The sequence below is a fragment of the Schistocerca cancellata genome, chromosome 4 (genome assembly GCF_023864275.1).
Source record: "Schistocerca cancellata isolate TAMUIC-IGC-003103 chromosome 4, iqSchCanc2.1, whole genome shotgun sequence".
In the NCBI taxonomy this organism is placed as follows: Eukaryota; Metazoa; Arthropoda; class Insecta; order Orthoptera; family Acrididae; genus Schistocerca; species Schistocerca cancellata.
The window spans coordinates 81,076,962-81,104,000 of record NC_064629.1 but is presented as its reverse complement, the minus strand read 5'-3'; the positions used below and the strand labels follow the sequence as shown (position 1 = coordinate 81,104,000).

The 27,039-nt window shown below is 39.3% G+C and overlaps 1 protein-coding gene across 2 annotated transcripts in view; it reads right to left on the bottom strand.

Annotated features, from left to right (window-relative positions):
• Positions 1-27,039, bottom strand: part of LOC126184123 (high affinity copper uptake protein 1) — a 173,197-nt gene that overhangs the window by 25,049 nt on the left and 121,109 nt on the right. For both annotated transcript variants that reach the window (XM_049926490.1, XM_049926489.1), the window contains exon 2: positions 16,384-16,479. In XM_049926490.1, the coding sequence (XP_049782447.1) occupies positions 16,384-16,479 (96 nt within the window). The remainder of the gene's footprint in view (positions 1-16,383; positions 16,480-27,039) is intronic.

Here is a 27,039-nt window from a genome sequence, read left to right as displayed (position 1 = left end):
CAGACTGCAATATAGATTTTTTCTGTGCCTATATGACAGAGTAGGTTTTAGGATGTAAAACCAACTATAAACCATTGAAAATGGCTGTAGAAAATTGTGTTTAGTTGCAGAAGGTGCTAATTGCACATAGTCTTTGGGTGCAAATCCCACTAAATATCCAACATTTGCAATATCTACCAAGTTCAACAGGCATGGCAGTCACTGCGCCATGTCCAGGTGCAAAGCATGCCAACTGACATCAGGCTTACCAATCTAGACACTTACAGCTACTTTTCAGTTTTTTACAATTGGAGGAGATATTATTCTCACTCAGTGTTAGGATGGCTGCACTGAAATGAATGTGTATGCAACAATGAAGCTCTCGCTGCTGATGCATTGTTGAAATATATGCCAGTAAGCACAGTTCAGCTGATCAGCAGTGTGTTTGTTGATATATTTGGATGAGTGTTTTGAAGAAAGGAGTGATTTTTGTGGATGGTTTAAATGCAGAAGATGGTACAAGCAAAGTGGGAATAACTGAAACAGTAGGAATTCTGCAAGAGGCCAAACCTGTTGTGGTAGTTGCAAATGACCAGAATGATCCTAAGGGCAATGGTCGCTCCCAGGAAAGGAAAAGGTGTTCTGATCAGAGGAAGAGAAATGTTCCCAAAACAGAAAGGTAAGAACATGACATCTATTATTACAGCAATGTTGCACAATGAAAACTGTGTTGACACTAATTGTTACGACATAATCTCAATAAAATCATGGTATGATCTGTGCTCTCCTCTACACAGTGCTGTAGTCCAACCAATTTAATGGTCAAGCAAGGAATGAGCATGATCATCCATAGTTGTGCTATGGACTACACTTACACTGTTGCCAGACTGCTCCCAGATTCAGTTTCGCAGGAATTGTCCACACAAGAGGATTTTAAGCAACCACTGGTGGAGGGGGTGTTGGAAGTAAAAAAAATGAGATTTCCTACCAATCATGTGGTTTAATCATGCCTTTTTATATACATTATTTGATTTTTAACTTAGCTCATTGTGCTTACTACCTATTTATTTTGTCTGCCTGTACAGACTTCTATCTACTCTTCAAGACCTGTGATGTGGTCCACCCCTCCCCCCCCCCCCCCCCCCCCTCCTCCTCATCACCTTTTACTGCTTCTACGTACTTAAGCGTCGGACTTTGTTTCAAATATAAACCCATAGTCTTCCCAAAGATGCCCGATTGTAAACATCTCTTCAGAAAACTAAGATGTAATGGACTTACCATGCAAGACTTAAGAAAAATTCAACAAACGTTTTACCCAAAAAGTACCCCGAGAGTGGCAGCTACATAGCTCAACATGTCTTTACCATATCTTCTGAAAGAAGATCCAATGAGGGTGGAAAAAAGAAATAAACTACCACTGCCCATTTTTCTCTATCAAAAAAAGAGAGTCGAGGAGATCAAAAATGTTGCTGTTTGCAAAGCAGTTTCTTTGTCAATTTTGCAAATTAAGAAGGATAGGGTTACTGGATTGTGCCACAAAATTTTAGACCAAGATGCAGTTCACATTGAGATGAGAGGAGGTGACAGAAGAACCAAGCTGTATGAAATGAAAAGAGAGAGTGTGAAAAACCACATTAGAAGTTCATCTCTTTAGAACATCACTGCTCGTGAGGAACCAGCACCAAAAGAATCTAAGCAGCAAATTTAGCAAACGAAGGTAAATTGTGAAGAGAACCCTGAAAACATTGTCGAATATGATTACTACAGGTGCATTTTCGAAAGATTTCAATACTGGCTTTGGTGGCCAACATGTTGACGATAGTTACTTGACATGCTCATCACTGGGAAATCATAATGAAGAGAAAAAATGAAGTGTCAAAAAGGAGAGCCTGCAAACCCAGGTCAAAGTCCACAATATGAGAGCTGACATGTTCTACACAAATCTGAAAGTAAATAATGAGGGTGAAATAACTCTCAGCTATGATTGTCAAAAGAATCAAGTACTACCAAAGGTGCCAGACCAAGCAGCCTATTATTCCCATCATATGTACCATTACAACTTTACAATCTGCCAGGGCTCCTCGGAGTCCCTCCCAAGAAAACTGACACAGTGTTTTTGAACATTTGGTTGGAACACGAATATGCCAAAGGATCAAACTAAATAGTATTAATGGTTCACCACAGACTAACTTACCTAAACTTCGAAGGAGCAGAAAAATTTCAGTTGTTTTGTGATGGATGTGGGAGCCTACATAAAAACATGATGCCCAGCATGCTATGTCACTGGTTTCTTCTAAGAGTTCTTGACAATCTAGAAGAAATAGAACTGTGGTTCCCAATAGTGGGCCACTCTTTCAGCCCACCAGACAGGGTGTTTGGTAACACTAAAAGAAAACTTCACAAGTTGAGCATTATTGTAAACCCCACTATGTACATTCAGCACAAGATTGGAAAGAATATATGGAAGGCTTGGTGAAAGTTACTTGTAACTGGCATTTCCAGATTCAAAAAGCCATAAAATTGTGGAGCAAAACCAAGAAAATTTGTCTAGTTCATGGAGAGACCTCCTACAGTTTTGAAGTTGGAGAGAGGAAGAGCATCCTGAACACGGGAAAAAATTTCAGCAAAGCAAATGTTCCAACACCAATCACAGCAGATGTAGAACTTTCAGAAACTTGGTGAGGTCAGGAAGCTTTTTGAGCTTTACTTTGCTGAAGACTGGGCTACCAGCAACAAACTCAAATTCTACAAGGATGTTGGATCAGCAGGAAGCCACACCTACAGTTGCTCCTGCTGCTGCCAACCATCAGAACAAGAAAGAAACCAGAACTGATTTTGAGTTTATGGACAGTGTTGAGGTCGATGTCACTTAAACACAATTTTCAGCCGATTTTATTTTCTAAAATTTTGTTGAGGTTTTACTAAGATGCAATTTGGAGCTTACTTTATTTTCTACATCACCTCATGATGTCAAAAGCACAATGGTGTATTATTTTTAAATCCTTAAGTTAAACAGTCATTTATTTTTGTTTTTGATGTTAAATAAGTCACTTTCATATTTTTATATGCCAATTTTGCAGAATTTGAAATAAAACATATTCTGTTTATATATTGCAGAATTAAAGTCCATCCTTCTGTCAGTTCTAACATATCATCCAACAAAGGGTTTTGCAACCAAATGTTTGTTTCATAATTGAATCAATATGTTTGCAAAACCTGCTAACTGCATAAATCTGGTGCAAAAATTGCTAATTCAATATTTCACTTACAATTTTAATGTATAAAACATAACCGCAGATTTCAGCCATTAATACTGAGTATTTAATTATTTTTATTTATTTTTAAAAAACAAATGATGCCTTTTACTTTAATAGTTTGGATGGGACGAGTTTTTCCATGATTACCTCAGTTTCACTTATCATGCAGTTAGTGGCTTTTGCATCTAGGCTACTCATTTATCATAATTAATAAGCTCCTGACACTATGGATGCTGCCATCCACAATGAAAAAATGCATATTTCCTGAGAGCATCAGTTGTTTTAATTATTATTTACACTACCAAAATGCCATAGCAATAGTGAAAAAACCTGGGTAGAATGTATACAGTGATTGAGAGGGCTAAAAATCACTCACTCTTAAGATGTGGAGAGGATGTGAGGGGAAATGCAGGAGGGAAGATATACCCACCTTCCACACTCAGATGAAGGCAGGAGAAATAAATCACTCAAGGGAAAAAAATGGTAGATAGCAGGAGAGGAGGAACCAGGTTCTGGTGTCTATTTTTGTTTAGAACATAAGTCAATAAATGTGTGACTCTGAGCTGTTTGCTTTTATGTGTAAATAGGCATTTTAAGGTAAAGTGTCTTTGCTATTTCATTAGTCTCACAACTGTTGCTAGACATTTCATCAAAGTATGGATCCTATCATGTAAATTTAAAATTGTGTTCATTGTGTAAGTATGTGTTTTCTTCTATCTCTTAAGACTGGAAGAACCATACATTTTGTTCCTGCATATTTTCTGCCACCTACCCATCTTGTATTTGGTCATTGACTCTTTTTTTACCTCTTGGAATTCAGAAGATAACTTCCTTTATCTTTCCATTCATTTACCTGACTACACATTCCATATATATTTTCAGTACAGTCCTAATTATGTCTTTCACTAGGATACAGAGATTCATGAAGGGAAATGTTTGTACAACATAAATATCTAACAGTATATTCCTTGTATCTGTACAAATTAATAACATTCTTTGTGGACCATAAAAATAATGAAACTAAGTGCTCTGATGTGTATACCCATAATAAAAGACAAAAATATTGCTTCTTCAGAAACAGAACTAAACTAAAGACAACAGATCATAGTCCTTGGATTAATGGACAGATATGGTTTAACAAACTGCCAAGTGCCATAAGATGCCACAGAGGTAAAGTATTCAAAAGGAAATTAAAATCATTCTTAACTCTCAAATGTTTGTACTCACTGAATGAATACTGATATTAAAAGGTAGCTATCCTTAAATGTAGGCCTAACTCTTCTATCTATGTGATGTACTACTCTGAGGTGATTGTAATATATATTATTTTTGTAACAACAAGCTGTAAATTCAAATACCTATATTATGTAATAACAGTATGTTGCATTATGAAGTACTGTACCATATATTGCCAAGTGCATCACCCGTAAGTGGCTCCTTGTACATGTGAATTGCAAACTCCTACTGTTTCTACAAAAATTGTGTAAATATGCTATGATGTTTGCAAAAGTCTCCAGTTGCTAACTACATGCAAAAAAGATAATAAATAATAAATAAATAAAAAAGTCCATTTCTTAATCTCTCTCTCTCTCTCTCTCTCTCTCTCTCTCTCTCTCTCTCTCTCTCTCTCTCTTCTCTCTCAAGTAATTTCCATCATGTATTTTTCAACAGCTCGCTGAGCAGTTCCCAATTCAGGACTTGTTTTGGCATAAAAAGTCAATGATTCACAGCCATAAGTCAAACCTGGTATGCACACTCATTGTAAACTTCTCTAGAGACACATTGGAAGTTTTGTCTTTAACACTATTTACTGTCCCAAAAGCATACAAGGACATTTTTACAGGTTGTCTCAAAAGAAAGTTTATATTTGATGCATCAAAACAGAATGGAGATTGAAGCCTACTGACAAAATTTTTATTTATTATTGAAATATACAGTTTAGGAATTTACTTCTTAAATTTATTTAAATGCAATTCAGCATGCCTACAGCACTCATTTAACTGACGAACAAAATTTTGCATGACAGGTTGCCATGTTGACAGTGGGACGGCTGTCACTTCATTATGGATTTGACATATCCCCAATTAAAAAAAAAAAAAGTCATGTGGCTCATATCTGGACTGCATGGTGGCCAATTTATGTCACCCCCTCCTGCAGATCAATTGGCCAGGGAAAATTTATCAAACTCACAGGATAGATGCATTGGATGTGTGTGCTGTGGCCTTGTCTTGCTGAAACCATGTTCTTTGCTTATAACTGGGAAAGTTTTGCAATTCAGCTACAAAAATTCATTTATCATCATCATCATACAATGTTCTGAATTCACTGTAACTCTTGTGCTCAAACAAGTATGTGCGAATTATTCCTCAGGGCAATATCGAAGACCATACACTAACTTCTGGCAAATGAAGGGGTGTCTCATGCATCTGTTTTAGGATTCATTGCACTCCAGTTGTGGCAATTTTGCTTACTAATGTGACCATTCAGGTGAAATGAGCCTTGCCAGAAAAAAGATGATGCTAAATGAAGGGCAGTCAGTCATATCACTAACGAACTGCAGCCTATGTCTGGAATCTTGAGGTTTCAATTCTTGCACCAACTGAAATTTGTAAAGGTGCAGTTTAAGGTCTTTTTGCAGAATTTGCTGCAGCGATGATCAGCTCACATTTAAAGAACTTGCACACTTATGAATGGAGAGCTTAGGATCATTGTGAACAGGCCAATTTACACCATCCCTGGATCCACACACTCTTTATAACCCGTATCACCTGGATTTTGGTTTGGCCAGTGTTGACATGGACTCAAACATTTTGATGCATTTCTGGATAAAGGGAACACTTGGAGCATCATTTACATTATGCATTGTATGATCAGTGCAAAATTTCCTCCCAGCTACAGTCACTGTTTTTGTAAAATTCTCGCACACAGAATGCGTGGTCCACTCCCTAGAAGGGCTCCATATTGACTGGATTCCTAAGGGCCAAGCAAGTGATAAACATACCCCCCACTCACCTCAAATTTCTTGTGCTTGTGGAGAGAGCTCTTCAACATTCTTTTGAAACATTCTGTATTTGCCTGTTTACTTCCTTTTTTGTAATTCAGTAACAATCTTCAAATATCCTAAGTATAAAAAAAAACCCATGAACTAGTTACATTTTAATACCTCAGCCTCACTACACAGAAGACAATGAACGTGGTGCCTTGCAAATTCGGAAGGAAATTATCAACAGGTAATGGAAATATGGCAGTGTAAGTATTTTCTGCAGGTGGCCTCCAGTGTGAGAGTTTCTACAGGAACTCATAAATAAGTTGGGCTGCAGGGCTTGCAGATATTCCATTTGGCTCAGTGTAACATCTTAGTGAGTCCTGGAAGTTCTCTCATGATTATGGGCAGCCAAGATAACATGCATGCCACAGCTTGTGGAATTTCCCACTACTGCAAAACTTCCATGGTTGTATGGAGCTAAACAAGGGAATGGCCAGGGCATGGAAAAAGGACATGGCAGAGATGTAAATGGTTCTGAAGAAAAGGTGAACATAGACCCCCCAATCCTTGAAGATTGTTATTAATTCCAGAGCAACCAATCAGTTGGTTTTACAGTAAAGACTCGGGAACATTTGACAGCTCAATCTTGGAGGAGAGAAGAAAACTGGCATTTGCCAAGTTCTAGCACAGGCAGTGCAAGAGGATACTGGAGATGCGGTCAATGAGTGCAGTTTTTGGCAGCGAACAGCCATCTAACTAGCACAAAGGTAAAAATCTGAAAAACCGTGCCTGTATTAGATTGTTACTGGGTCGAAAAACTCAGGTATTCTAGCATAGTGAGGGTTGAAGAAAGACAGAACCGAACAGCTGAGTTTTTGAACACAGACTGGAGAGTGACAAACAACAACATAAATAAGTTTTGAATACTGGGGGCAGCATTTGCAAGTGTGGAAAAAACTTTATTTTGTTATTTCCCCACAAATCAGCTCCTCTATTAAAGTAAATGAAGATTGTCTTTTAGTTCTATTTCTAACCATATGTTTCATTTAATGTAGTTAGTCTATTCTTTTAGTTCTCTGAAGAACCCTTATATGTTTTACTGTGGCCAAGCTTGTTTCTTGATAAACTGCATGCATTTTTCTAACACAATGAATGAGCCATAGATCTTCAAGACTGAAGTAGACAGAAGGTCAAGCAAGTATAGTAGACCTCATAGGGTATAATGTAGTGAGAAAGTCTATGGAAGTATAGTAGGTTGATAGTCCATGGCTGTGGGGCTTTCAAAGGTAAAATAAGGCTGGTGACTATCATACTATCTTACAACTGTAGTATTATTTTTTAGTTTAGTGAGACCGGAGAGCCACTTAAGAGAAGGTGTATTCTTCAGAAAGAATGAGGTGGGAAAGGACAAGCACATTAGAGCATGACTTTACTGCCAAGCTGTACAGTTTCAGTTTTTAATTGGTGATTGTACATTATTTTAGTCTCATTATATTATATTTTCAAGCCTACTTTCAAACTCGTTCCAGTAATTTGTCCCTTTTGTTGTTTAAGCATACCTGCACCAAAGGAAAACAGCACAATTTGATTTTCAAAATGAAGTGGTTCAGGTATATTTCATTAACAAATATTGTTTCCACATTATCTCAGTTTAAGAGTCTAAAAAGTTTCTCTAGGGCTGTTGAGAATAATTTTGATGATACAGAATTTCTTTGCCCGATGCCTTCCCACTATCCTGATGAAGTACATGTAAAGGTACAGGAATGATTATATATAAAAAATAGAGGGGAAAACTCCACGTGGGAGATATATATATATGGAAATGCTTACTTTCCATGTTAGAGCTCATTTTATTACTTCTCTTCAAATCACATTAATCATGGAATGGAAACACACAGCAACAGAACGTACCAGCGTGACTTCAAACACTTTGTTACAGGAAATGTTCAAAATGTCCTCCGTTAGTGAGGATACATGCATCCACCCTCCATCGCATGGAATCCCTGATGCGCTGATGCAGCCCTGGAGAATGGCGTATTGTATCACAGCCGTCCACAATACGAGCACGAAGAGTCTCTACATTTGGTATCGGTGTTGCATAGACAAGAGCTTTCAAATGCCCCCATAAATGAAAGTCAAGAGGGTTGAGGTCAGGAGAGCGTGGAGGCCACGGAATTGGTCCGCCTCTACCAATCCATCGGTCACCGAATCTGTTGTTGAGAAGCGTACGAACACTTCGACTGAAATGTGCAGGAGCTCCATCGTGCATGAACCACATGTTGTGTCGTACTTGTAAAGGCACATGTTCTAGCAGCACAGGTAGAGCATCCCATATGAAATCATGATAATGTGCTCCATTGAGCATAGGTGGAAGAACATGGGGCCCAATCAAGACATCACCAACAATGCCTGCCGAAACATTCACAGAAAATCTCTGCTGATGATGTGATTGCGCAATTGCGTGCGGATTCTCGTCAGCCCACACATGTTGATTGTGAAAATTTATAATTTGATCACATTGGAATGAAGCCTCATCCGTAAAGAGAACATTTGCACTGAAATGAGGATTGACACATTGTTGGATGAACCACTCACAAAAGTGTACCTGTGGAGGCCAATCAGCTGCTGATAGTGCCTGCACATGCTGTATATGGTATGGAAACAACTGGTTCTCCCGTAGCACTCTCCATACAGTGACGTGGTCAACGTTACCTTGTACAGCAGCAACTTCTCTGCCACTGACATTAGGGTTATCGTCAACTGCACGAAGAATTGCCTCATCCATTGCAGGTGTCCTCGTCATTCTAGGTTTTCCCCACTTGTGAGTCATAGGTTGGAATGTTCCGTGCTCCCTAAGACGCCGATCAATTGCTTCGAACGTACCGTGCCACGGCTATTGCTCCGTGCTAATCCATACATCAAATGGGCATCTGCCAACTCCACATATGTAAACATTGCACTGACTGCAAAACCACATTTGTGATGAACACTAACCTGTTGATGCTACGTACTGATGTGCTTGATGCTAGTACTGTAGAGCAATGAGTTGCATGTCAGCACAAGCACCGAAGTAAACATTACCTTCCTTTAATTGGGCCAACTGGCGGTGAATCAAGGAAGTACAGTACATACTGACGAAACCAAAATGAGCTCTAACAGAGGAAAACATTCCACGTGGGAAAAATATATCTAAAAACAAACATGATGTGACTTACAAAATGAAAGCGCTGGCATGTTGATGGACACACAAACAAACACAAAAAAACGCACAAAATTCGAGCTTTCGCAACCAACGGTTGCTTCATCAAGAAAGAGGGAAGGAGATGGAAAGACGAAAGGATGTGGGTTTTAAGGGAGAGGGTAAGGAGTCATTCCAATCCCGGGAGGGTAAAGACTTACCTTAGGGGGAAGAAAAGGACAGATATACACTCGCACACACACACATATCTATCTGCACATACACAGACACAAGCAGACATTTGTAAGGGCAAAGAGTTTGGGCAGAGATATCAGTCAAAACGGAAGTACAGAGGCAAAGATGTTGTTAAATGACAGGTGAGGTATGAGCAGCAGCAAATTGAAATTAGTGGAGGTTGAGGCCTGGTGGGTAACGAGAAGAGAGGATATACTGAAGGGCAAGTTCCCATCTCCGGATTTCTGACAGGTTGGTGTTAGTAGGAAGTATCCAGATAACCCGGATGGTGTAACACTGTGCCAAGATGTGCTGGCCGTGCACAAAGGCATGTTTAGCCACAGGGTGATCCTCATTACCAACAAACACTGTCTGCCTGTGTCCATTCATGCAAATGGACAGTTTGTTGCTGGTCATTCCCACATAGAAAGCCTCACAGTGTAGGCAGGTCAGTTGGTAAATCACGTGGGTGCTTTCACACGTGGCTCTGCCTTTGATTGTGTACACCTTCCGGGTTACAGGACTGGAGTAGGTGGTGGTGGGAAGATGCATGGGACAGGTTTTACACCGGGGGCGGTTACAAGGGTAGGAGCCAAAGGGTAGGGAAGGTGGTTTGGGGGTTTCATAGGGATGAACCAAGAGGTTACGAAGATTAGGTGGACGGCGGAAAGACACTCTTAGTGGAGTGGGGAGGATTACATGAAGGATGGATCTCATTTCAGGGCAGGATTTGAGGAAGTCGTATCCCTGCTGGAGAGCCACATTCAGAGTCTGATCCAGTCCCGGAAAGTATCCTGTCACAAGTGGGGCACTTTTGGGGTTCTTCTGTGGGAGGTTCTGGGTTTGAGGGGATGAGGAAGTGGCTCTGGTAATTTTTCTGTACCAGGTCGGGAAGGTAGTTGCGGGATGCGAAAGCTGTTTTCAGGTTGTTGGTGTAATGGTTCAGGGATTCAGGACTGAAGCAGATTTGTTTGCCACGAAGACCTAGGCTGTAAGGAAGGGACAGTTTGATGTGGAATGGGTAGCAGCTGTCATAATGGAGGTACTGTTTCTTGTTGGTGGGTTTGATGTGGACGGACGTGTGAAGCTGGCCATTGGACAGATGGAGGTCAACGTCAAGGAAAGTGGCATGGGATTTTGAGTAGGACCAGATGAATCTGATGGAACCAAAGGAGTTGAGGTTGGAGAGGAAATTCTGGAGTTCCTCTTCACTGTGAATCCAGATCATGAAGATGTCATCAATAAATCTGTACCAAACTTTGGGTTGGCAGGCCTGGGTAACCAAGAAGGCTTCCTCTAAGTGACCCGTAAATAGGTTGGCATACTAGGGGGCCATCCTGGTACCCATGGCTGTTCCCTTTAATTGTTGGTATGTCTCGCCTTCGAAAGTGAAGAAGTTGTGAGTCAGGATGAAGCTGGCTAAGGTAATGAGGAAAGAGGTTTTAGGTAGGGTGGCAGGCGATCGGCGTGAAAGGAAGTGCTCCATTGCAGCGAGGCCCTGGACGTGCGGAATATTTGTGTATAAGGAAGTGTCATCAATGGTTACAAGGATGGTTTCCGGGGGTAACAGATTGGGTAAGGATCCCAGGCGTTCGAGAAAGTGGTTGGTGTCTTTGATGAAGGATGGGAGACTGCATGTAATGTGTTGAAGGTGTTGATCTACGTAGGCAGAGATACGTTCTGTGGGGGCTTGGTAACCAGCTACATTGGGTTTGTGAATTTTAGGAAGAAGGTGGGTCAGGAGGTTGATGGAGTCAGGTGAAAGGTTTTGTAGGGGGCCTAAGGTTCTGAGGATTCCTTGAAGCTCTGCCTGGACATCAGGAATGGGATTACCTTGGCAAACTTTGTATGTAGTGTTGTCTGAAAGCTGATGCAGTCCCTCAGCCACATACTCCCGATGATCAAGTACCACGGTCGTGGAACCCTTGTCCGCCGGAAGAATGACGATGGATCGGTCAGCCTTCAAATCACGGATAGCCTGGGCTTCAGCAGTGGTGATGTTGGGAGTAGGATTAAGGTTTTTTAAGAAGGATTGAGAGGCAAGGCTGGAAGTGAGAAATTCCTGGAAGGTTTGGAGAGGTTGATTTTGAGGAAGAGGAGGTGGGTCCCGCTGTGACGGAGGACGGAACTATTCCAGGCAGGGTTCAATATGGATAGTGTCTTGGGGAGTTGGATCATTAGGAGTAGAATTAGGATCATTTTTCTTCGTGGCAAAGTGATACTTCCAGCAGAGAGTACGAGTGTAGGACAGTAAATCTTTGACGAGGGCTGTTTCGTTGAATTGGGAGTAGGGCTGAAGGTGAGGCTTTTGGATAGGACAGAGGTTTCTGATTGGGAGAGAGGTTTGGAGGAAAGGTTAACTGCGGAATTAGGGTATTGTGGTTCCTTCATGAAATCCTCCCCACTCCACCAAGAGTGTCTTTCCGCCGTCCACCTAACCTTCGTAACCTCTTGGTTCATCCCTATGAAACCCCCAAACCACCTTCCCTACCCTCTGGCTCCTACCCTTGTAACTGCCACCAGTGTAAAACCTGTCCCGTGCACCCTCCCACCACCACTCTCTCCAGTCCTGTAACCCGGAAGGTGTACACGATCAAAGGCAGAGCCACGTGTGAAAGCACCCACGTGATTTACCAACTGACCTGCCTACACTGTGAGGCTTTCTATGTGGGAATGACCAGCAACAAACTGTCCATTTGCATGAATGGACACAGGCAGACAGTGTTTGTTGGTAATGAGGATCACCCTGTGGCTAAACATGCCTTTGTGCACGGCCAGCACATCTTCGCACAGTGTTACACCGTCCGGGTTATCTGGATACTTCCCACTAACACCAACCAGTCAGAACTCCGGAGATGGGAACTTGCCCTTCATTATATCCTCTCTTCTCATTACCCACCAGGCCTCAACCTCCGCTAATTTCAAGTTGCTGCCACTCATACCTCGCCTGTCATTCAACAACATCTTTGCCTCTGTACTTCCGCCTCAACTGACATCTCTGCCCAAACTCTCTGCCTTTACAAATGTCTGTTTGTGTCTGTGTATGTGCGGATGGATATGTGTGTGTGTGCGAGTGTATACCTGTCCTTTTTCCCCCCCTAAGGTAAGTCTTTCTCCTCCTGGGATTGGAATGACTCCTTACCCTCTCCCTTAAAACCCACATCCTTTCGTCTTTCCCTCTCCTTCCCTCTTTCCTGATGAAGTAACTGTTGGTTGCGAAAGCTTGAATTTTGTGTGTATGTTTGTGTGTCTATCAACATGCCAGCACTTTCGTTTGGTAAGTCACATCATCTTTGTTTTTAGACATATATATCTCACAGTCTGTAAATAAAGTTCCTTACTAATTTTTCCCCATCTTTTATACTGCATATCATCATCTCCAGGCTCCTTTCCTTCCTTCATACCTGATACAGTTTAGAATATCTTATCTGACACTACTTTTAAACTATCATTATCTTCATTACAAACTATTTAAGTTTCTGATTCATGTCTTGAACTAGACAAACATTTTAAGAAATCTTTGAATCCTTGTACCACATTCTCTATGTTGCTAGTTACTGTGTCATTTGCCATCAAAACTGATGAAATACATTTATGTTCAGTATTCTTCATAATACTACTGTTTCAGCTGCTTCTCTTATCAAATTTCCTTAGTACACTTTCACATTGTTTCAAAGACATTTCCAAATAGTTTTGTTTAACTCTGAATATTTTAATGGAGAGTACCAAATGTGATATGTGACAGAAAGGAAATGGACAAAATGAATCTCTCGATACCTATTTCAATTACAGTTTACAGTACCCATATTGCACATCTATTCATTCACAGTAAAGGACTTTCAGCTATGTATACATACATATTAGTTACAGTGAAACACTTATATTCTTGAGAACCTGTATTGAACTATTGTGTGGTCAAGTAGACAAAATATTCATGAAAGTATCTGATTCCAAAACATTTCTTCATGCTCAGAACATAAACAACAGAGTCTAGATTTCATGACATTTTTGAGTAAAAACCATTAGTTCAGTAAAAAGCATTTGATGTAAAATAGCAGAGAATTGATAACTGCCATCGCTTATGTGATTAGGTTTATACAACTGAGTATCATAATGTGAATGGATATGTCAAAATTATAGTCTTGTGGAAAGCTTCGTGTTATGCCAATGTCTATCTCATCACTGAAACTGTTAACTACAAAACTCCTTTGGTAATTTTGTGTGAAATGTAAAACCAGCATTGTAAACATATGTAAACCATTAAAGTAAAGTAATTTAAGATGCATGGTGGAAGTCACATCAGGCAGTGTTCTTATTTCGAGGTCAGCGACTGTTGAAGCAACATCGTGCTCATTCTTGTACATAGTTGTACGATAGTTACAGAAAATATAAGGACATTTTTTAGTTAAATGTTACGGTGTTGAGCCTGATTTCAAAAGCAGATGGCGATCTTGCAGCAGCTTGGGAAACCTATGGACATCATCATTTTTGCAACAAGAAGACTGAGTTACACCCACAGGCCCACAAAACTTGATCCAGTCACAAAGTTATGTGTACTGATCGTGGTTGCATTTTAAATGGAAGGAGTATAGCAGAGACATTGAGTCATCAAGAGGCACTTAAACAAGATAAATAATGGTGCTGAGCTTTCCAAACAATTCCTTCTTCAGAGTAAACAAAACATCCGCATGCGCACACCTGTACAGCTGCGTTTTCCCAGCAGACTGCATTGTGCTGGCTCTGCAGCTCAATTGGGGTGAGGCATATCATTTTGGGAAGGGTGAGAAGCACTATGAGTAGGATATACCGCATTTCCAAATGCACTAACATGTAGTCAAAGTCTGGAAAAGGATATAGCTAATTTATTCCATCTCTAAGTGACACTAGGTAATGATGGAGGTGTTACTTAGAAGCTAGTTTGGGTGGTCAGGGGATTAGAGGCATGAGTGGTATTCTGCCACACACCCAATTTACAAAAATCCTAATCCACCCTTACACCACACTAACTCCCTACCCCTTTCCACATGGTTTGTACCCCTGTGAAGGACCCAGCCACATCTTACTCCAGTCCTATCAGATGGAGGGCTACCTGTGAAAGTACCATAATGCATACCAACTCTGCTGTATCTTCTGCATAGTATTTTATACGGACACAACTGGTACCCATCTGTCCACCAGTATGAATGGCCACTGCCAAATTGTGGCCAAGAGCAGAATTGATGCCAAGTGGCAGAACATGCCACTGAACACAACAGGCTCAACTCCAATGGCTGCTTCACAATACATGTTATATAGATTCTCCTACTCATCCCCCCCCCCCCGCTTGCAACACCTGCCCGTCTCTGAAGTACATAGATGGTGGTAGTTGTCCCTACAACAGGTCCTTTAATCCTGTAATCCTCCTGGTCTCAATATCTGCTTACCCCCAAATCAAACCCACCTCTACCCCTGCCCTATGATCACCACTTCATTCATCTTATACTCTGACCCTTCTGTCCAAAATCCCCCCCCCCCTCACACACACACACACACACTGTTGTATCTCCCCTTTCCAGTCCACTACTGTATAAAATTTTATACTGTACACCACTTGTGACCTTGCACCTGAGTGAGTTCACTAGTGTCACATCCCTATCCCGTGCATCTGCTGCCTCCTTCCCAGCTATCAGACACCATTCCCTAATCCTCCCTCACACTCCCCACCTTTCTCACTTACCTCAGTCCACTCTACACACCACACAATTCTCACCCCAGCCGAGCTGCAATGCCAGCACAATGTAGTCAGCCAGGACAATGTGACACTGTGTGTGTGTGTGTGTGTGTGTGTGTGTGTGTGTGTGTGTGTGTGTGTGTGTCCACTCCCGAGGAGGGCTCCATATTGACTGGATTCCTAAGGGCCAAGCAAGTGATAAACACACACCCCTACTCACCTCAAATTTCTTGTGCATGGGCAGAGGTGACTATCTATGAAGTTGAGACTGCCACAGATGAAAAATCTTCTATAGATTACAGTTACCAAGATGTCTAAAAATCTACTTGATTATATCTACAGACTGACTCCACAAGTGACCATATGTGGTACCCTCCACCATGTTCCATATGGTCTATTTTGTGTATGCCTGTTGGTGACTCACCACTTCTACTTTCAGAGAGAGGTTTCCTTTAGTCCAAAAGTATTTGCTTTGTACCAGAAGTCCTTTTAGGCTCTCACATTCTATTCAGTTCCATTACTATTTAATACAATATAGTCAATGTAATTTTTAGTTCCATTCTGTATCTGCCAAATCCATTTTCTAATAGTTTTCTTTGGAAAGAATGTTAAGAATAGAACATACATAGTTGTCCAAGACAGTTACTACAGATTTGTGAGCTCTATCATTACTGGTATAATTCCCAAAGTAAAACAAGGAGAATGATAGTATTTATTACTGAAAGGATTGTCAAGTGTAAAACAGCAGGAAACTATGTAATGCAGCCTCCAAACAGTAGAAATAACATAAAATAATGTATCTGCAGTAGACATATATCATCAATATCATAACATCTTTCAAATTAGAAATGTACATAATTTTGGATTCAACAAATCAAAAATTACACAGTTTAGCCAGGATTAAAAAAAGTGTCAAAAACATTAGTTTCAATTTGGGAATTAATTTTGCAATAAACGGAAAATGGAAAATGGGTTGTTATAAAGTAGTTACTAATTCAGACACACTTCAAAATATTTTTAAGTGCTTATTTAAATGTACCATCATCATCATAGAATGGTCGCCACACATCCCCTCATCCGTATGATTCGTATGATCCGTATCGTGATGCATCATATGGTGTGCACTATGGTCCATCTGAAACAGAATCACCTTTCATTACAAATTGTTAACCACAGAATTCTATTATACACACTTCTTAACTGTTTCTATTTATTTATTTATTTATTGAAGAAAAATTTGATTATCAGTTCTAGATAATCTGTTTATTACCCAGTTTGTAAATGAGAGCAGCAAATATCATGAACTCAAATTGATTGCAAACAATCCTGTTGGAAGAACATCTGCAACTGAGCATTTTAGCAGAGGTTGAAAATACTGCTTCAGTTGTAAATTTATTTATTTTCACACAACCAGTTTCGGACTGTTATAAGCCTATCTTCGGGTGTCGTAGCTGTGCTGTGGTCCCCGAGCACCGTGTGTACCAGGTGCGGTGTGCTGCCTACGAGCGCAGAACACAGGGTCTCCGTGTTCTGTGCTCATAGGCAGCACACCACGCCTGGTACAAATGGTGCTCAGGGACCACAGTACAGCTATGACACCCGAAGATAGGCTTATAACAGTCCGAAACTGGTCATGTGAAAATAAAGAAATTTACAACCGAAGCAGTATTTTCAACCTCTCTCAAATTGATTGACTGTAAACTGTTATTCATCAAAACATAAAGAACATACATGCTCTCTTCTTGCTACTCTTTCTACCTACTTTATCATTCTTATATACAATGCTCCTCATAAAAATTATAAGGAATATATGTGTATCTTTAAATTTCATACAATGCTCCAACCCTAAGAAAATCTATGTTCTCCTACCATGACACTTATTTCCTGAGTTATCTGAAGGATAACAACGATGATGTAAATAATAACGATAATAGTTTTTATTGGGTCCACAGACAATGTATATCCCACGAACCAAGTCCAAACTGCATGAAGTAATACACCATATTTCATATCAAAATTACTTACATAGTATTACAGTGATGTACAGTACTGGCATTTAAGAAAAAACATGTATGCTATAAAACAGGTTTTGCAATAAAATAGCTCTGAGATTTTTTAAAGTGTATCTTAAGTTAGCATGGAGCATTTTAGGAGATTTTTGTCTAATATAGAAGGGCTTCAATTTGCATTGCATAGTATTATGTCAGGACATCAGGTGCATACCTCAAATCTGTCTAGCACAATAGTCCATGTAGCTATAGGCAATAATCAACATAATTCTCTCGATTCAAGATTGTCTACCAATCTAATTGCTCTTTTCTGCAGTTTGAGTATTAGTATTACACTTACACTATGTGATCAAAAGTATCTGGACACCCCCAAAAACATATGTTTTTCATATTAGGTACATTGTGCTGCCACCTGCTGCCAGGTACTCCATATCAGCGACCTCAGTAGTCATTAGACATTGTAAGAGAGCAGAATGGAGCATTCCGTAGAATTCACGGACTTCGAACGTGGTCAGGTGATTGCATGTCACTTGTGTCATACATCTGTATGCGATTTCCACACTCCTAAACATCCCTAGGTCCACTGTTTCTGATGTGATAGTGAAGTGGAAATGTAAAGGTACATGTACAGCACAAAAGCGTACAGGCCAACCTCGTCTGTTGACTGGCAGAGAGTGCTGACAGTTGAAGAGGGTCATAATGTGTAATAGGCAGATATCTATTCAGACTATCACACAGGATTCCAGTATCCATCAGGATCCACTGCAAGTACTATGACAGTTAGGCAGGAGGTCAGAAAACTTGGGTTTTATGGTCGAGCAGCTGCTCATAAGCCACACATCATGCCGGTAAATGCCAAATGACACCTCACTTGGTATAAGGAGCATAAACATTGGATGATTGAACAGTGGAAAAATGTTGTGCGGAGTGACAAATCATGGTACACAATGTGGCGATCTGATGGCAGGATGTGGATATGACGAGTGCCCGGTGAACATCATCTGCCAGCGTGTGTAGTGCCAACAGTAAAATTTGGAGGCAGTGGTGTTATGGTGTGGTGTGGTCATATTTTTCATGGCACTATCACAGCACAGGCCTAAATTGATGTTTTAAGCACCTTCTTGCTTCCCTCTGTTGAAGAGCAATTCGGGGATGGCGATTGCATCTTTCAACATGATCGAGCTCTTTTTCATAATGCACGTCCTGTGGCGGAGTGGTTACATGACAATAACATCCCTGTAAGGGACTGGCCTGCACAGAGTCCTGACCTGAATCCTATGGAACACCTTTGGGATGTTTTGGAACGCTGACTTTGTGCCAGGTCTCACCCACCAACATTGATACCTTTCCTCAGCGCAGCACTCCGTGAAGAATGGGCTGCCATTCCCCAAGAAACCTTCCAGCTAACCTTCCAGCACCTGACTGAATGTAAGCTTGTGAGAGTGGAAGCTGTCATCAAGGCTAAGGGTGGGCCAACACCATATTGAATTCCAGCATTGCCGATGGAGGGTGCCATGAACTTAAGTCATTTTCAGCCAGGTGTCCTGATACTTTTGAGGACAGTGTATATGTGTTCAGCAATTCCTCACAATAACATTGTACACTAAGTTAATGTGGAATAAAATAATTTTAAATACATAATTTTCATAGTATTTTCATCTTTAAGGTAGCTGACATAATTTAACAGCTTTAGATTTCATACAGAAGTAGACGATACACGATCTTTAGTGCATTATTTGATACATCATCATACCTTTTATTATGTTATCAGATATTTATGATTATGTTTATTTGTTTAGCATCTACTATTCATAATTTAACACTATTTGGAATAACTGTGTATCATGTAATCAACAAAGTTGGTTATTTTACTTCATTTGCAAGATTACAATAATTTCAAATTTAGGGCTGAGATTTCCGTTCTGTTAAACAAAAATTTCTAATCTGGGAATATGTTAATTCACTCATGTAATACATTATTTGTACAAAATTCACAAAAATTATTGAACAGAAAGTACTATAAAACACTGTCTAATGTCGTGACTGAGTATTCAGATTGTCAATAGTTCAGTAGATAATAATCTTTAACATGGTGTAAAAGCTAATTAGTTGGTTTAAAGGTGGGAAGCTAGTTAATTGTATCACATAATATACCTTAAGTAATGAAACCTCCGTAAATGTTAGTAATGAAAATAATTAAGGACTCTAACAGAAATTTTCATATTTCAAAAGCAATTGTTGAAAGTCAATATTTTATATAAAAAAAATAAATCGTGTGACGTAATAAACAGTGTGGAATATTTTATTTATTACTGTAAACTTATTACCACATTTCATTTTTGTGATACATAATTTTCTCACTACAACTTTACAAAAGTAAAGAACTTGTCATCACAGATTGTTAATTTTTTAAATATAAGGGCTGGTGTTAAATGAAAGCAGTTACATGTTATGTGAACTACTGAGTTGTTGTTGTGAACAGTGGAAGTTGGAATTAATTTGGCATAAATGAATGAAGAAAATTAACAGGATGTGTGCTTTGGGTTTTTTTAATTTCAAAGAGTAAAATCCTAAAATTTGGAAATGAATCCAGTGTAAATGAAAAATATACAACTCACAAACTTCTGCAATGGATGAAAATGATTCAAAAGCTCAATTAACAATCATGGATACCCTCAATACAATAAGATAAGTACTGATACAATAGAATATTGCTTCCTGCTCAAAGAACTATTTGCCTACTATCTACAGATAATTCTTTCACACTTTGAGTAGAATGTAATTTCTGGAATCATAATTAAATTTATAACTTTTAAGTGAACATGAAAGCTGCACTAAATTCATCCGGCACGTATAGATTTGAGCTGAATTTCCCACTTACTTTGTAAGATTATCCCAAATCATTTTCCAAGGAGTTTTGCATGTTTGGGCCTTTCTGCTATACTGTAATTAATGGAGAGGTTGATATTCTCATTGTGCTTGGTGTTTAGATTGGAGTTATACTAAATATTGTATTATGGCTGTTATGTAGGTTAGTTCAGGAAAACTTTTGGGCAATGTTATTTCCAACATGTCAGACAAAGGTGACCTGCAATATTAAAGTTTTATAATTATGTGACAGAATTCCTTGCCAGTACTTATCTTCAGCAGGGTGAAATTCTTAGTACTTCCAATAGACACACAAAAGTGCAAGAAATTATCCTATGTTTCAGAACTATAGTTCCTTCCTTGGAGAAGAAAGAGTGTTAGGTTAGGAAAGTTAAAAAGGAAGGATAGTTCAGTCAATCCCCAGGATGAGAGGGGTTAATGCGTAGTGCGGATGAGGGGAGATGAAGATGAAGTGGAAGGCATCAGAGAGAATAGGAGGTCAAAAGTAGAATACTGATAGCACTGTGTCAGCTTCAATCCAGAATGATGAGCACAAAGTACACATCTATTGGCAGTACTGAATTTTGCCCCCTAGATTAAATTTAATATACTTTTGGGCCATAGAGCCACAGTGAGCAGATTTCATTCATAAATCTACTGAATCAGAGATACCATTAGATCTAGAGATGGCTACCAATGACAGGGCTTCTTCATACCCATTACAAAGCTGCAAGTGCTCTGACGGCCATCTTGGTCTGTGCTGTGCGACATCCCTCACTGACACCACTGTATAAATGCACTGCCCAACAGCAACCACCAGTTTACTGGTTTTCTGGATACTGATTTTTTGGATATTCACAGGCCTACTCATTTTGTTGTCAACCCTTGCACACTGAGGACATCACCTTTGATCCTTTGTGGACTGCATTTATAGTTAATGGTTTTGAAATATTGTTTTCTCCATGGACTCTAGTACCTATCTGGCCACAATAGGCTATTTTCCTGTGTTAAAAATATGGTTAAGATTGTTATTATTCTGAGTGATAATAACATTCAAGTACCATTTATGGTCAATATTCTCACAAAAGATCTTTTATTTTTATGTAATTAAAGCTTAAAAATCATTAAATATCAAGATTTGGTCACACTTTTACTGGCTGAAGCTCAAAACTTAGGAATTGTAAAACTTTTGCAAATGAATCCATATTTTATAAATAGATTGTTGACTATTAGTCATGAACTATGACCCAAAACACAATAAAATTATTCTTGGCAAAGTTTAGTGCTGATTTCCTATGTATAAGAGTCTCAGCAGGGTGACAGCTCACAGATGTGAGACAATGAATACCACACAATGAATACCACATGTAATTGAATCTTGGGATAGTTTTATATTTTTAAAAGTTTTACACAAAATGCGAAAACAGCATTAGCAGGAACTCACTGTAGGAGTTGTTTAAATGGTGGTGTGTATTAAATATAGATTCAAATTAATCTTAGTCTGAGCAATGTACAACTGAGGATAAAAGCATGTACTTTGCATACAAACAATTCATTGTTTTTAGATAGCATTGCTAATAGTGAAGATATCACCATACGCCCACAGTACAACAAGGAGTAGGATGATGAGGTTTTGTATAAGGAGAGATATAAAGCATGTACAACATGCAGGTAACAAAAACATAATTGCTGTGATAGTTGTGAGTGTAAACTAACATCAGTGTCTAATGCAAACTTACTTCATCTTTATGTAAGATGATGAAATTTACAAAGTTTAAACAATAGGGATTCTAGGTGGACAGCACAAAGATGAAATATGTTGTTTCCAATATAGTAAAAAGTGTGTGGTTACATTAAATAGAAAATATCTTTTCAAACATGATGTGTGTGAATAGCAATTGCAAACGTTAAGCCCATGTAAACAGCAAGGAAAACAAAATAATACGCTTTTTTCTGACTGGTGGGCTGAAGCTTTGCAATTGTGATATGGTTTTCATATGAGAGGACTGTCAAGTCATTTAACAAATAACTTAAAATATTCTTTTGGGCTGCATTTGAACCAGTGATCTTTGAATACTGCTTTATACAATTTTCACTAAGAGTTTAATTTTGTTTAATGACCCTATCCTTCCTTATAACAGTGGGAAAGCATATCTCGGAGGTAAATTAATGTTAACATCAGAGAGCTAGGCATTTTTGATTAAGTTAGGGAAGTCGTGCATCGATGTGATGCCATTTTGCTGGTACAGTGCTGTGCAACCACATTTTATGCATCTTCTCCTTCTTTGGAACACTCAGGAACAACTTTTCAAGAGTTTTTACAGATGTATTTATACAATGTAGTGCTACACACCATTTTAACCCATTTTCTGAAATGTAAATTCTGAAACAAGGTGATGTGAATGAGCTTCACGACAGTAGAGCCATTGACGTCACTCAAATAGTGCATTTTAGTGAACTTTCAAATTAATTTTCACTGGTATACTTTTTACGTTTGTGAAGACTAAGCATGTTGGTGCTACAGAGGCAGTTTATCCATCAGCACATGCAGTGCATGCTATGAGTCCCATGCTGTCAGGGGCCTGGCAGACATACTGACCAGGTTTTCAGTGGAAAATTAATATTACTAGTTTTCAATTGAAAATCATTGTACTGTTTTGAATTTTAAGTGCATAATTGTGCAGCACTGCCAGTAATAGATACTGAAACAAGATCATATGTATTTCTGAACATTTGACAAATACGTTCATTGTAATGCCACATTTAGCATATTACTAATTTCCTTACTAGTTCAATTTATGTATTACAAACGTGGACCACAATATTGTTGACAGAGATTGTTTGCTTTAGACTGTTAACAAATCATTTGTTGATATAGGCTTACTTTGGCAGTAAACTATGCTGGCCACTACGTGAAACATCGAACAACCAGAATTTATTTAAATTTAGTGATAATGAATCTCACTTAATGCTATTTTTGCAGCCCTTTTTTTACTTTCCTTTCACTAATTTTGAATTCAGCCAGTGAACCTTTACAGCAAATTTGTATCTGATGTTTCAGCACCTGCTTGTAATGTTTTCATGGATGCATTAATGTTGAACCAATTGAGGTATATTAGTGTGTTTATTCTCTGTTGTATGTTATGGTGTTAGGTTTCTAGGTTTCACCCCTGAGTACATAAAGCTTTCCTGATGTAATGTTTAACTCTGTGGCATAGTTCTATGGAGTGTTTCATGAAGCTTTGTTCTATCCAGAGGTCTCAACTTTGGCAGTTTATAATATGATACATTTAACCTGTTAACTGAAATAATATAACCAGTTTCAAAACAAGGCTGCATTAACCAGCACCTATAATAGCAGACAACTATCAGTTCTGCTTGCCAGTAGTTCGAGTGATGGTAGCATAGGGACCTTGCTATTAATCAGTGTTATGGTCACCGTGTGACAGTAACAGGTCTTGAGGTGTACTTATCTTCTTGTGATCATGTACCAACAATCCCATCCTTGTTATATGATCATGTACCACAAATCACACATTTAATAACTATTCTGCATGAAACAGCAGGTACTTTAGTGAGTTGCATTAAAATTTGGTATTTAATGGTCATTCACTCCGTGCTCTGCCACATCTACAATATTTGTAGTTTCTTCACTTAGCATTATTTCTAGGTCCACTTCCATGGCAGAGTAGTTAGTATGTGTGACTGCTATGTGGAGGACCTAAGTTCAATTCCTGATATTTCCCGCTAATATCAGAATTACCTGGATGAGGAGTAGCAGTTCCAAAGTTCAGAAATCTGCCTCACAAATGGGTTGCTGTGGAAGACCATCATGACCTCACCTCTCTCATATGCCACATAGTAAGACAAGAGTTACAGTAGCTTATGGCAGCCAGAAATATCAGCTAGTGTACACAAGAAACAGCACCTATGAATGTCAACCGCATATCTTAGTAGGTAACATAATGTTAAGGAAGACATGTATTGATGTTTAGCACCAATCTCTGCCATTAGTCAAATGTGCCATTAAGAACAGAACTGGTCAACTTGGAATCATGCTGCAGCCATCAAAGACAACCCAGTATCTAAGTAATACGTGTACAACTGACTCCTTGAGCAGGTATAACGTCCGCAGAAGAACAGACATTTTGAGGATGGAGGACAACACAGTTGTATGTTTCCACTGTGGACACCTCACACAAACTGTACACTACTGCAAAGAAAGATGATGAATATCTGATGATTATTACACACCAAATGTCAACCATAACAACAGTCCATTTTATTACAGTCAACTGCAGACAAATTTAGTCAGACTGTGGGACAAAGCTCTTCATTGTACCCTGGATAGCATCACTCCCCAACATGTTGTAGTCAATTCCAATCTACATACAGAGGTACCAGCAGCTTGCCTACCCATAGAATCAAAGAAAACTATGACAAGTGACTATCTATGGAAGTGAGACTGCCACAGATGAAAAATCTTCTATAGATTACAGTTATCAAGATGTCTAAAAATCTACTTGATTATATCTACAGACACACTCCACAAGTGACCATATGGAACATGGTGGAGTGTACCACATACTACTACTATTCAGAACTTATTTTTTTCCACTCACAATTAGAGCTAGAGAAAAAATAACTGTTTATAAGCCTCTGTACAAGCTCTAATTTTCTTATCTTACATTTGTGGGCATTACACAAAATGTACATTGGCAGCATTAGCATCATTCTGCAGTCGGCCTCAAATGATGGTTCTCTAAATATCTTCAATATTACCTTGTGAAACAAATGTAGTCTTCCCTCCAGGGATTCTCACTTGAGTTTACAAAGCATCTCTGTAATATTTGTCTGCTGATCAAATCTACTGCTAACAAATCTAGAAGAACACCTCTCTACCACTTCGATGTCTTTCTTTAATCCAAACTGGTGGGGGATCCCAAACACTTGAGGAGTACTCGAAAATGCGTTGCACAAACCGTCTCCTTTATGGGTGAGCTACACTTTCCCATAAACCTCCCAATAAAATGAAGTCGACCATTTGGTTTCCCACAACTGACCTGATGCGATTGTTCCAATTCATATTGCTTTGCAACATTATGCCTCGATATTTGCTCGATAGGATAGTGTCGAGCAGTGCTGTATTCGAATGTCACAGAAATTTTTATCTACTTAAAGCAAGCTGACATTCATCACACAAACTAGAAATCCTGTCTAAATAATCCTGTATCACCCTACTGTCACTTGAGAATGCGACCTTCCCAATCATCATAGCATCATCAGCAAATAGTCATAAATTGCTGCTCACCATGCCGGTCAGACCATTTATGTATATAGAGGATAAATGCAGTCACGTCACATTTCCGTGGGGCACTCCTGACGATACCCTTGCTTCTGATGAACATTTGCCATTGAGAACAACATACTGGGTTCTATTACTTAAGAAGTCTTTGAGCCACTTACATATTTGGGAACCTAATCCGTATGGTCGGACCTTCATTAACAGTCTGCAGTGGGGGACAGTGTCAAATGCTTTCAAGAAATCTAGGAATATGGAATCTGCCTGTTGCCCTTCATATATGGTTCACACGAAATCGTGTGAAGAAAGGGCATGCTCTGTTTCACATGAGTAATGCTTTCTAAATCCGTGTTGTTTTGTCGTCAGGATCTTTTCTGTCTAAAGGAAATTTATTACATTTAAACTCGAGGTGTGTTCAAGAATTCTGCAGCAACAATGTTGGATATACAGGAGTCACCACCTGTGCTTTTTTTCTAGTCGCTTGGGGCTTTGCACTGGGAGAAAGATTCACGATAAATGCAAGTATGGGACCAGTGCCATAGAGTACTATCTGTAAAACCGAATTGGGATTCAATATGGACCCGGCGACTTATTTGTTTTCAACTGTTTCAGTTGGTTCTCTACAACCCTTGTGCGTGATTAATTTCTTAAACTTCAGCTTTCTGTTTACTGTCTTCCGTTCCCGCCCCAGACTTGTTAACGAGTGACTGGATAGAAGCCTTCGACCTGCTTAATGATTTTACGCATGACCTGAGTTTTCTCGGGGTCTCGGCAAGATCTTTTCGCTAAAGTATGATGGTGAAGAGTATGTTTCGCACATCGATCTTTTTATGGACTCATGAATTGCCACTAACTTTTGCCTGTCGACATTTGTACGTTATTTTTTGAACGGAGAGTGCAACAATCTTTGCTTCATCGGCATTTTCCGAGTTTTATTATTAAACCACGGTTGGTCTTTTCCATCCTTAATCCACGTACTTGGTACATACTTCTCCAGAGCGCAATTTACGATCAGTTTAAGATTTGCCCGTAATTCCTATACGACTGCCATATTGGAACTAAATGATATCCATTCATTGTCTAACTGCTTATCTGCTTTTTCTAGCATGAATACTCTCTTAGCCTCCTTCATGGATTTATTAACTTCGCTAACCATCGTCGCTATAATGACATCCCTATCTCTAACTGACATTGTCGATAAGGTCAGACCTGTTTGTAGCTACAAGGTGTAATATTTCCATTATTGCTTGTGGGCTGTCAAACTCTTTGTTCAAGACAGTTTTCGGAAAACCGTTCTCAAAAGACTGTGTCCTTACCCCCTCAATGAATCAATTAGACGTCTCAGTATATACTCGGTAAGTCGTCTCTAATTAACATTGCATGATCCGGATTATTTCCGCGCTACTGCGCGTAGACTTTCTTTGAGCGATTCTACAATTGTTCCGTCCGCCCCATTAGCTGAACGGTCAGCGCGTTGGATTGCCACGCACGGGGCCCTGTTTCGATTCCCAGCTGG